Source organism: Coffea arabica, chromosome 2e (genome assembly GCF_036785885.1).
Source record: "Coffea arabica cultivar ET-39 chromosome 2e, Coffea Arabica ET-39 HiFi, whole genome shotgun sequence".
In the NCBI taxonomy this organism is placed as follows: Eukaryota; Viridiplantae; Streptophyta; class Magnoliopsida; order Gentianales; family Rubiaceae; genus Coffea; species Coffea arabica.
In genome coordinates this window covers 57,221,505-57,234,295 of record NC_092313.1, presented here as the reverse complement: position 1 = coordinate 57,234,295, position 12,791 = coordinate 57,221,505, and the positions used below count along the sequence as shown (strand labels likewise).

General features: G+C 34.8%; 1 protein-coding gene across 4 annotated transcripts; it reads right to left on the bottom strand.

The window, feature by feature from the left end:
* Positions 1-205: 205 nt before the first annotated feature.
* LOC113732581 (protein argonaute 4A) lies at positions 206-9,628 on the bottom strand. Of its 4 annotated transcripts, none has more exons than XM_027258462.2 (23): positions 9,218-9,628; positions 6,168-6,388; positions 5,864-6,069; positions 5,550-5,774; positions 5,335-5,471; positions 5,162-5,259; positions 4,976-5,073; positions 4,726-4,888; positions 4,537-4,653; positions 4,346-4,453; positions 4,180-4,242; positions 3,985-4,098; positions 3,732-3,897; positions 3,527-3,639; positions 3,296-3,433; positions 3,061-3,191; positions 2,884-2,949; positions 2,048-2,111; positions 1,838-1,949; positions 1,678-1,751; positions 1,426-1,520; positions 1,256-1,287; positions 206-747 (listed from the first exon to the last, which is right to left on the bottom strand). In XM_027258462.2, exons 2-23 carry the CDS (start codon positions 6,375-6,377, stop codon positions 572-574), a joined length of 2,706 nt encoding a protein of 901 aa, XP_027114263.1. In that variant the 5' UTR covers positions 6,378-6,388; positions 9,218-9,628; the 3' UTR covers positions 206-571. The 4 variants fall into 4 exon arrangements, 3 of the variants coding, with proteins under 3 accessions (XP_027114263.1, XP_071936701.1, XP_071936700.1); XM_072080600.1 differs by lacking the exon at positions 9,218-9,628 and adding an exon at positions 6,597-9,113; XM_072080599.1 differs by lacking the exon at positions 9,218-9,628 and having other exon boundaries at positions 6,168-9,112.
* Between the last annotated feature and the right edge of the window lie 3,163 nt (positions 9,629-12,791).

Here is a 12,791-nt window from a genome sequence, read left to right as displayed (position 1 = left end):
ATGCTGAAAAATAAGTCTGCAGATTTTGATTTTTCTTCTTAAGATAATCCTGTTCCTAGTAAACCAACAATCCTTAAATTTCCCCAAAATCAAAACAATCTTTGATAGTGAAGAGTTGAATGAGCATCCCAAGCCAATATGCAAGCTGGGAAAAGGCACAAATAAGCTTAAGACAGAGAATGACTTCAAGGCCTCAGAAAGAAAATTGTCAGCAAAGAGATTAGCATAAAGATTTGCATATCCTAAACATAAGATTAGCATATGCAATTTCCAGAACAAAAGAGCATTCAAGAACATCAACTGAGTTCCCAATATCCACTACAGAAGCCAAAAATAAGGTTTTGAAGTCTGAAGAAGCATAGAACTGGAAATTCAGTACTAAGGCTATGCACAGCCTAACAAAAAAGTTTTCAATTTGACATCTCAGCCAAAGTTTTCAATTTGTCTTTTCTACCATAGATAGGATCATTAACACAATGTTTAAAATTGCAGTTAGCAAGGCAAAATTTCTGGAAACATGCGACCTAAAAGTGTATTCATAAAAGTGTCTCCAAATTCTTTGGCCTTCCAATTAGCAAAAGAACATAGAGTTGCAGACATCTTTGTGCAACTTGGGTAGCTGAGGTACTGAAAGACTGCCAACAGAAGAAACCCCTCCATGGCCAGATGATGTCTCAGACAACTCATCAAACTTGATGAACTGCGACATTTGGGAAGCAGCAAGATGTGCATAGCATATGGGAGCAACTGAAAACAAGGAACAGAAAACTCTGTGAGAGAACAAATTATCGTGACGAATTAAATACTTGTGCTCAAAATAGAGACAAGTTTGACAGCAGGCTAGCAGCTACGAAGTGTCAGGCTACAGCTGGAAAAGGAAGCAGACTGCAAATATGATTACCAACTCCCTTCCTGTAACAGCTCTTATTTCTTATTGTAACTCAAGATATATCATATTCCCTAGTCGCTGATACCTCTAGTAGATTCCAGTACTACAGCAGCAAGAGGTTTCCAGCTTCTCCTAATTGTGATAAGCTAACAAATTCTCCTTGTTCAAGTAAGCTTTTGAGGTTGGGTATGAGGTAAGAGGGACGAGGTAGCTACGCCAGAATGTATAGGACAAGCAAAATTATAAATTTCAAATGTCTGAGAGATGTTTTATGTCATGTGCCAAATTTTTTTCTAACAAAAACCAGGTGATCAAAAAACAGAAGAAACGAGCTACATAACCAAAAGATAAACTGAATGTAATTACCTATGGAAATGGCTGTAGTGCTCCGCTGGTACCTGAAAATTTTTAAGGGCCTTCTAAGTTATTGGCAGTATCAGGTTATGATATAAGTAATAATCATAAAACTAGAATACATGTTGAAAAAACTGCATTTAGTTATTATTTTTTATTGCAAAAGGGAGAGAACCACTTACACGTAGGACAAAGAATGCACCAGCTCCTGAAGGTCATCAGCCGAGAACCCAAGTTCGTCATACAGGACATGATAGTGGGTAGGCCTGGTGGTACCCTGTAGAAATACACATATCACCAAATAATTATTGCATTGACAAAAGAAACCATCGAAGTTGCCTGTTATCCAGCAACTACCTAGGCAATCAATCAAAAGTAAAAAAAAAATCTAGGCAATCATAATAAAAATCGAAAATTAGTGATTTGAAACTCACAATCATCCCGGCATGAGCACACATATAGAAATCATTACTTCTAGGGTGACAAACCCCATTGTCAATAACTGTACCTGCACCACAACACAATGGGGTAGTTGTGGTTGAAACCAGAATAGTTTTTCTTATCTATATTACACCAGACAGTAGAATGACAAACCAGGTGGAACATTATCAGGGGAATTGGCCTGGAAAAACTTGGTATGATGATTCTTCTGAGCAACTACCACCATGAACTTTGGTGACCAGCTTTCATCTAGCAATTTGCAAGCCTGTAGAATGCAGCAAAACTCAGTAACAGTAAGAAGCACTCACTTTTGATGAAGATATTTATGCTATGAAGATTTTAATTCATCTATAAAAGTAGAACCTCTATAATCTGATCCAACTCGATGTTTAAAACTTGATTGAACTGAGACTCGCTTACTCCATCTCTATACAGAAAACATCACAATTGTTAATCATAATCTACAAAAGTTAAAAATGTATTCCAAAATTGTTAAAGATAGATGGCATTAAAAGCTGTTGCAAGTATGATGCACTAACTCCTGTAGAGGGTCAATCATAACAAGTGCCACATCGCTTTAACCACATCATATTTGCTCTAACTCCCAAATTCAAAGAAAAGAAGGCCACATAATGGGAAAAGAAAACATTATGGTGATTAGAAGACTGCAGAGGCTGAACAAATAACAAACTGAGTTTTCTGACACCTTTTTTTTTGGAGTTTTCTACCTACATAGAAGAACTATGACATCTGTCATTAGCAGTTCCACTTATTTTCTTCAGAAAATCTTGAAAAACAAACAAACAAATTGTGTACGGTGATATTAGGTCTTGAAGTCTGCAAATATTTTGCTACCCTGTCTAGATTCAATCCTTCAGGAAATCATGAGTCACTGAAGAGCCAAAATTCATATGCTGTTAGGGCATAGAAAAACTGGGGCACGCCAGATGCATAGCATACTAAAGTGATACAAAAATGAGAAAAGGCCAGAGGAATGAAAGAGATATGTTAAAAAATGATACTAACAATAGTCTTTCTTCCCTTCCCTCCGACCCCAACCCACAAAGTAGATTTTGAAACAATAAAAGACTCGTTAACCGAAGACACAGAGAGAAGATAGATTTCAATATAGAGGGAAAAAAATTGTAGATGCATGTAGAAAGGATGCATGCACTAGCTCAGTAGACAATATAGGGTACCTAAAGATTATTATCTGGTCAGGTTTCCTCTGGCCAGAACTTGTATAGAAGTCAAGAAGCAGCTCTCTGAAAAATCAGAAGTAATACATGAGCAATAACGATAACATTTCTTTTGTGATAGAAATATAAGGAGAAGAAAATCATAACCAATGCTACAGCTCCAGAACTAAAAAGTACCTGAAAATTCCTTCATCTTCTTTACCGGAAACCTTCTTACATAGGGAATCTATCATCTCTGTTTTTGGTGATTGTGTACGGACAACAGCACGATAGCGGGATATCAGTGGCCACTGTCTGGAACTAACCACCTGGAGATTGCAACAAATAAAGAAAGAAAACACTTGTTAACCAAGGTATCCGTTGATATTTAACAAATATCAATTACAGTGTAACTGCAAAGAAGTCAGAATACCGCTGCAATCGATGGTACATCAGCACGACCAGGAGAGCCATGTGACACATCCATTCCTATTATAATTGTTGGAACTTTGGAAACAATAGGGATAGAAGGAGATTGCTCAACATTTAACAGGGAATTGATGCCACCCATCTGTGAAAATTAAAAAGAGAAAAAGACAAATAAGTTAGAAACTCTAAAGTTGTATGAATATTTCAGAGATCGATTATGAAGTAACACGTGTACCTTGGCATTGATTTTCAGGAGAACGTTAGTGAGGTACTGATCATTGATCTTGGTAGGTGCAATGCATTGTGTAACTATCCCAGCGTCTGAAAGGTTCTTCCGCTTCCATGGGCCTTCAAAGTAGAGATCAAGACAATCAGATTTCACACGAGAAAAACAGAATATGGATCCAAAATCAGAAAAAAGTAAAGTTGCTGTTAGGTACCATAGACATCTGAGTTCTTTTTCTCCGGAAGAATGCAGAGAAGGAACTGAGGTGGTCCTGGGAGTCTTTGCTTGATAGTCTCAAACATTCTTTCCACTCTTACAGGAGCAGGAGCACGCCTAAGCTGAGGGCCTTCTTCAATTATGTCAAATGGATTACTAATAAACTGTAAATTGTGAAGAAACTATTAGAGAATCCATTCAAGATACTGAGAAACTTCATAGTGTACTAAATTGAAAAGAAGACATCTTACAATTCCTTTCATTTCTCCACACTTAACAAGGTCTGCACACAATCTACGAATATCACAGCGAGCAGAAAAGTTCACAAGTGCCCAGCGCTCAATTTTAACAGGTTGCACCAATTTCTAACAACAGAGCACACGAAGTCTGAGCTAATGATATAAAATTCTGATTAAACTCAAGAAAGCATTCAAAAGGATAGGTACCCTGTTGTTGAAGTTCCACCTTCCATTGCGGGGTAACAAGTCCTCTCCATTGCCAACTTTTAACTTCAAAGGACAAACAAGGACTGAAGTCAGGCCAAACGCTACAGAACTACAAACACGACACAACAAAAAGGGTTGTTATCTAAGAGTGGAGTGATTAGATTACTTTTGGAGCTGATAAAACACGACCTTCTACCGAAGTAAACTGATTGCTGATTGAAATCCCGGCAATTCCCAGAAGAGGGTCAGCATTATAATTGCTAACGCTCAGTGCCTGAAGAATGACAAGCTAATGATCAGAATTTGCAGCATGAATGTCGGAGAATAAACCAAGAGGGGAAATGAATTTGGTTTTACATCAGTCAAGACTCTCATCCTCTCCTGCGGCTTCTGACGAGATTTTTCCACAAGGGAAGCCCTTTGAAGATTCGAGAGAGATTTGGTGTAACGTTGAAGCGAAACCAGTGAGCAAAGCTGAGATTACAAGAATATGTTAGTAGTCATTAAACGATATCAACTCACAGTTGGTTTTTACTTGTTAAGTACCTCGATGGGAATGAAAGTTGGACGTTTTGGTTTCCCAACATTGATGCATGGAAAATCTCCAGAATACTGTAATGGAATTTGCCGGTGATCAACAAAATACTCCAGCACTGTGAGTTCAACAGGTTGGGTTTCACCATCTCCATTTCTTTGCTTCAATGAGAATCTGGAGCAGAAAATTAGAGTTAACATATTGTTTAAAACCACATTGTCAAGCAACTCAGATAGAAGTATAAATCCATGATTAACATACGTTTGTTCTCTGCAAATCTTATCGCTCAACCCAGTAATTTTCTGCTCTGCATTGGAAGGTTTTGTGGTGATCCTGAGATTCTTCAGCATCCTTTTAGCCTGTTGATATGTATAAGAAAAATGCAGCAGCATTAGAACATGACAAGAATGAACACAGCAAGGGTAGATGAAGATCTTATGAACTCACCTTTACCCAATCCAGCTGATAAGGATCTCTAACATTTTGATTTGCAAGAAGAAAATCTATCACTGGCCCAGGTTGGACAATCATCGTAGTTGAGACATCTGTGTGCATTGGAAAAAGAGATGGCTTAGTTGTAGTACTACAAAGGTAGATACAACTTCAAGTGTTCTGCTCACCAATGTTGAGAGAAAGGCCCCCTTGTGTAGCTCGGAAACTTGAATGGAATCCTCGGCATCCCAACACACCCCCTCCTATATCAGTGAAGTTTCTTGGCTGATTGTGGAAGAATGACTGACGCACCAGAAGGCAGCCCCTGGAAGCAAAAAATCATGTAAGCAGCAATCCCAAGTTCCCAACTTTACAAATCCAAATAGCAGGAAAAAATCCTTACTGTTTCGCAGCATGCTGTCGCAGTATGATATCCAGAACTCTCACAGCTTCTTGAAAATGTTCAGTTTCTTTTCCATTGAGTACATTGGCAATAGCTTGGACTGGAATTTTGGCAGCATAGCTGATCGCAACTTTGTAAGTTTTAGATCGACCTTGACGCTTCGATCTTTTCTTATCACTCTCATTTGGGCTAGAATTTCCTTCTGGGCTCCCACTACCCACATTTCTAACAGAATACAGCAAAAGCAAGTCAACATACATAGTTAGGCACACAAAACTGCAGTAGTTTAAAAGTTAAAGTAGCTAAATTAGTACCTATTAGAAGCAAATTCATCCAACACAACTGTGAACTCAAGCTTGTTTCGTGGAAGAGAACCAATGGTAAACAAGCTCTTCTCACCATCATAAGCAAAGTCTTTCCCAGCAAGCTCAGATGCATATGTTTCATGGACTTTGTCAAGTATTCTCCTTCCAACTCCCTTTGCATCAACTGGGTGCCCATCTTCATATGAAATAGACACCTGCACATCAAGAACAGAATACTGATGCTAAATTGATGTTCAAGAGTTTCAAAAATTAAACTACTTAAACAACCATCATAGAGACAGAGGTTATATACACTGTAGTGGTAAAAGTAGCCCTCATTTCTGGCTACTTTAACATTGAAATGGTTGGTTAGCAATCGAAGCTTTTGCCCTCTGGAAGCAAGACCAAGCCTGTTCATTGGTAGTCTCTTGGCGTCTGAAGCCTTTGAAGGAACAACATCTGGGGGTATAGCAGGTGGTGGTGGAGGCAGCGTTTCTGATGCATCTTCCACTTTAGGATCCATCTCTAATTAAACTGATTTGCAGAGAAGAAATGTAAGTTCGATCATATACAGAGACAGTATATCTGCATAACAAGCAGATCTGCCCACAATCCTACAGGGAAATGATTTAGTGGCTTATAGGGCATATGCTTTGGAAAACAGAATTACTTCGGACGTACAGCCCAACACTGATATAATCTATGACTACTATAATGACTAGTATAAGGGACGAAAATGTACCTATGTGATTTGGAAATCTTCTTAATATTTTTCATCTAATATAGTGGAGAGTAGAGTTGAAACTAACAATTGGATAGTATCAAAGTTGCTAGATAAACCACATCACTATCTAATTCCAGCAATGGTTCAAGGAGGGACAATTGCCCAATTGAAACTAGTGATAATTGTTCAGCACATTCCATTTCCCTCTCAGGAGCTAGACTGAAGAACTTAAAAGCCATGCAAACAAAAAGCAGGAGTATGCAGAGATTTCAATCTAACTCTGCTAGTCAAACAGAGTTGCAATAGCACTTTATGCATGGTAGAATTTAATAATCTAAAAGAGCAAGTCATCAAACCAAGGAAACAGCAAAAGAAATAGAAGGACAAAACAAAAGAATGAACAAGATATAAGAATGTCATAGAAAAGCTGCTTCCATGCGTATGCTCAGTCAAACTAAACACAATCTAAGAACTAGTTAGTGAAGTGAATGCATTTTTCTTTACAGATCTTTAACATGACAATTGCCCAGATAAAGATTTTCCACTCAGATAAAGAATAGCTTCTCTTTTGATATCCCTTCTTTTCAATAGTTACTCGAGCATTTACCTTAGCCAACCAGGTCCAATTGACAGACAATCACCAAGTGAGGAAATCTACAAAATGTTGGTAAATAACAAACGACGTAGAAAACTACATACAATGCCATTTTCAGCAATTCAACCGGGCTATTTAAACTAAAGACTATAAATCAGTACGTAAATTCTTAATCATAAAAGACATCAGCAGAATGAAATAGGGAACAAACAAAAACTTTTCTGCATAATACTGTATACCACAACAATAGCCTATTTATTATGAAGGTTGAAATTCCAGCCTGTATTTTAAGATAACATATGTGCAATGGAGTCACAGATAGCACCATTTCAGCCATTGTTAAAACCATAATGAATACTAAAACCTGTTGTATATCAAACAAAAACACAGTACTGTCCAGTTTCTTTGTACGGATATAACGAAATTACTAAATATTGTTTGACTGTTTTTTTTCTATATGTATCAAAACCAATAATAAAAAAAAATAAAAAACAAGTAAAATATTTGTCCTGCAAAGCCTTTTCCCCTAATTATTTGAAGAAGATCACTTCCATACACCAAACATGAATCAAATATGTAATACTACACTAATTTCTGAGTCAACCCAAGTCAAAATAGAGAAAAGGTTTGAAAACGCCTACATTTTAAAAAAAAAGGAAAGAGAAAAGAACGAAAGATAGGGCACCAAAAAAGACCTTCTGAGAGAAGGAAGGCAGAAAAGCAAGAGTTAGATAGTCTCAAGGCATATAATTTTGGCCAGCAGGCATGCATTTTATATTTAAAATACAGATCTCAAGAGCATTTCACACAACGAGGAAACTCATCATAAACATTTTTACATGACTTAGAACTACAAGAAAAACAGAGGGTAATCAAGAACTTACAACAATATTATGAAGTTGAAATTACAAAACAAAAAAGTCTAAAATCAACTATACCACATACTATATAATATATAGCTACAGATTAAACCCCGAAAAAAAGGTAAAAATGAGTCATTCAAACTCGTAAAGCTTTTCTCAAAAACCTGTCACATCATAACGAATTCATGAACTTAGGAGAAAGGGTTCTCTTTTCTGTTTCAGATAGCAAAAGAAGAAGAAACACACAAAACAAAGACGACAGAGCAAAAACTAGCCATTCACGAAGATCTCTTGAAAAGATAACACAAAGAACGTTGAAACAACAGCTCCCTTGGAACATACCCTCGGAACTCCATCAAGAAAACATCCATTCTTTTTTGCACAAAACTAAAGAAAAAACACGGAATAAAAAAGAGCCCAAGTCAGATAAAAAAAGTCATAAAGCAAGAACCTTAAAACCCATTAGCAGAAACTTCAGAAAATAAAAACACCAAAGGAAAAGACCAGAACAAACAGAAACAACGGGGCAAAATTTTTAAACAAACAAAAACTCAAACGGCAACTAGAGCACAAAAAAATTTAAAAATTAAAAAGAAATGTTGATAACGAAGGAACGAGGAAGACAAAGCCAACCAGAGCCCAAAAAAATGAAAAATTATGAATATCTACAACAAACGAAACACAAAAACTTTAAAAACGTAACCCCAAATCTCCATGAAAGAAACGATGCTTTCTTTCTTTTCTTTCCACTCAAAAAAAAAAAAGAAAAAACACATCCCAGATTAGATACAACGTTTGTAAAAGCCAAAACCTTTATACCCACAACAGAACCTACCAGGGGTAAAAAAGCAGGAAAAAAAAAGACTAAAGCTCAAAAAGCCAAAAAGAATCCTTCATACGTAAGAATACTCAGAAAGTCATCAAACAAGATTAAAACATTCAACATCGACACAACAATCACAGAACCCATAACATGTAATGCAGAAAAAATTTCAAACCCACAAACAGAAACATCAGGAAAAAACGAAAAAAAAAAAAAAGACTCCACCTTCAAAACCGACAAAAAAACCCCCCACATAGGTAAAAACACGCAGAAACTCAGCAAAAAAGACTAAAACCTTCAACTTAAACACAAAAATCACAAAACCCACAAACCATAACGCAGCAAAAACCAGTAATACCTCGTCAGCTCTCTTCTTCTAGTGAAAAATACCCTAGAAACGGAAGAAACTATGAAGAGGAGGTAACCCCAGTAGTCCCCAAGAGTTCTTGTTTTTTCTTGGAAGAGTTTTTTTGGTAAGAAAGGCAGAAGTAGTAGTACTATCACTGGATACTAACACTACAACTAGGATCTTTCTTGGCTTATATAGGACTCATCTTAGTATTCATCAGTGAGCGAGAAAATAGCAAGAGTTTGATGGAAAGTGGTCCAAAAAATTCGTAGTTGTCTTATGTAGGATTAATGCTAGGGAGGTGTTAAGGCTGCGAATTTTCAGAGTCGGTGCACCAGCGGCTGCAGAGCACGCTAGTACCAAATTGGGTAACAGAAATCAGAGCTCAGTATTTACGTGATCTTTGGTTTCTTGCCTTGTTTTGGCTCTCCCTCGTACTATACAAAGGAGTACGATGATGGCCTGGCCGGTCTTTATTGGTGTAAAAGCCTGTTGGGTAGCTAAAAAAATAATACTTCCCCTCCTCCTCAATATTAGAGTCGTTTTTTGGAATCTAACTTTTTATGGAGACATGATAATAATTAGGTCTAAATGAGATAGCATTAGTAAATTGATAAAAGTGTCCTTTAAATTCAAAATATTCTTTTGAGGGATGTGTATTGAGATTTTAAAAAGTTATTTTTTTTTAAATAACAAGATTGAAAAGCATGTATTAAATTTGAAATGGTGACTTTTATTTTCAGATATTAATAAAGTGAAAATATGATAATAACAATGGGATGGAGGAAGTAAAGCTCAAGGGTTAGTTAATTACACTTTGCCCCAATTAGTTTTGGGGATAGTCACACTTTACTACTCTCAATTATAAAATAAGTATACTAAATCTTGATCCAAATAAAGACTAGGCAAAAAAAAAAGAAAAAAAAAATAAGATCGATGACAATATTCTACTTTTATTTATGAGATTATATAAAATTGACTATTATTTCTCTTTTATGCTAAAAAAATATACATTTTTTCTATAGTATCTACTATACAAAAATGTCAAATTGATAAAAGTGAAGTTTTTTAATACATGGACAAGGTGTATGGTATCCAATATTGTACGTAAATGTTCGATATCAAATTTTCAATTTGTGTATGCTATTAGACTATTATTATTGTTATTTTTTATTCATCAATAGAGTAAAATATTAAATACTTAACCGACAGCATTAAAAGCGTCAGATAATTTAGAGGGAAATTGAGATACATCAAAATTCACTTTTTTCTTCGGTAATATAAGGGCAATAATAGTGGCCATAAACAATTTCAACAACCAAAGAACAATATTGTCAGAAATCTCTTTTTTTTTTTTTATGGAGTTAAGATTTTCAAGATTGACTAGCTTTTATGGGTGTAAAGTGTATTTTTTTAAAGTTTAAAGGTAATAGGTAATAAAGCACGGCTACTCCCAAATTTCAAAGGAGTGAAGTATTATTAACCCTAAAGCTTTTATATATATATATATAGTCAAAGATTTGGTTATTTCATGTACTATGTGGTCCGAAAAAGAGTAAAGTATACTATATCGTACAGACCATTCATTTTCATTTATTGTTTTAAATCACGGTTAAGTATCTGATCATATGCTGCAAAATTCAAAATCAAGCTGTACATTGATGTTTTAGGTTAGAGAGGAACCGAATCGACTTTGAAAGCAATTGCACAGCCTCATAGATTAGTTATATACTCCTATAAAGATCTAGTCGGTATTTAAGAGAGAGTCAAATAATTGGTCACGCAATCTTAAATGTGGAAAATTTGCTAAGAAAGAGGAAAAATTAAAACTTGACCCTATGAGGGAATTTGGAAAAGTTAAGTTAGACCTTGGTGCGGTGGTGCAAGTTACAAAGTGGAAACCAATTGAGACCGGTTTGGGGTTACGGCACATTTAAAAAAAAAAAAAGAAGTGCTTTTAAACATTAAAGGTACTGTTATAGGATTAATTTCCTGTAACTTAACTAACCTATAGTATTGATAACTTAAAAGCAGTTGTGTTAGAAAATGTTTCTTTATAATTAAACTACTACCACAACTTTAAACGGGGCTTGAATTGCTTTTCATAGTTGACAGGATAAAATACTAAACAGCTTCTCATCTATTCTAAGTTTTAAATTGGTTCCTCAATAATTTAAAATATTAAAATTTGATCCTTTAGTCTACATCTGCAGTTAAAATTAATGGATCTAAAGGCAAAATTTGAGAAATCTAACTGTGAAAATGCACTAAAGTATCAACACTTAACACTTTCTTTTTATTAAGAGACTAATTTGAGACATGAAATAGATAAAAGATAAAAAGTTGACAATTCAAATAGTTTAAGGATTCCTGAGTAATTTACCCTAATTGATAATACTTAATTGTTGACTATATGATTTAAATGTAGGTAAGCTTTAAAGTTAACCATTGATAATACAATTAATTAAATAATGTACCATTAATAAGGGGGAAAATTTTAATACATAAAGAATATGCATGGTATCTATTGTACATAAATATTTGATATTGAATTTTCTTCTGCATAAACGGTTAGGAGTTATATTGTTTTTAATTTTTGTTCCTCAAATTAGTCAAATATTAAATACTTAACTGACATTATTGACGGTGACTAATATATCTTATTTTTAAATTTAGAGGAGGAAACCAGAGATTATATCAAACTTCTCTTTTTTTTTTTTGGTAATAAAAAGGCAATAATAGTGACTATAAATAGTTTCAGCAACAAAAGATCAATTTTTTCATAAATCTCTCTCTCTCTCTCTCTCTCTCTCTCTCTCTCTTTTCTTGTTTTTTATGGAGTTAAAATTTTTAAAATTGACAAGTTTTCATAGGGGTAAAGTGTATTTGGAAAGAGGAAAAATTAAGTCTTGACCCTATGAGTGAATTTGGAAAAAATTAAGTTAGACCTTGGTGGTGTGTTGACAGGAAAAAAAATACCTAGGAACCCCTAAATTATTTAAATTATCAACTTTTGGCTTCATATCTATTTCAAGTTTTAAATTTGTCCCTTAACAATAAAAAATTAAAATTTGATCTAAAGGCAAATTTTGAGAAATCTAATGGTGAAAATTACACTAAAGGCTATATATTAACACTTTTATTTATTGAGGGAACAATTTGAGACTTAAAATAGATAAAGAATAAAAAATTGACAATTAAAGTATTTTAGAGATTCCCTATGTAAATTGCCCTAATTGCTAATATTTAAATATTGATCGTACGATCTAGATGGGGGTAAGCTTTAAAGTTAACCATCGATGATACAATTAAATTTTTTACCACCAAAATTGAAAATCAAGTTGTACCTTAGTGTTTTGTGTTAGAGTTACAAACAAATGGCATTGCCCCAAAAGCCCTGGCAAACCTATAATTAATCTATCGGTTTGACTAATGGATGTTCAATACACACTCATTGAGATGTTAGTTTTCTGAAAAAAAAAAGTATAATTAATTTAAAAAAGCATATAAATGCAAGAGTGCATTAATAATGACTGTGTGCATATTAGCATGGTAATTTAGGTGTAAATTAAGGGTGTTAATT

Coding starts and splice junctions, on each gene's coding strand:
- LOC113732581 (XM_027258462.2), bottom strand. CDS start 6,377: ATGGATCCTAAAGTGGAAGATGCATCAGAAACGCTGCCTCCACCACCA. Junction 5,775..5,863: donor GATGAATTTGCTTCTAATAG/GTACTAATTTAG, acceptor GTATTCTGTTAG/AAATGTGGGTAGTGGGAGCC. Junction 3,434..3,526: donor TCCTGAAAATCAATGCCAAG/GTACACGTGTTA, acceptor TAATTTTCACAG/ATGGGTGGCATCAATTCCCT.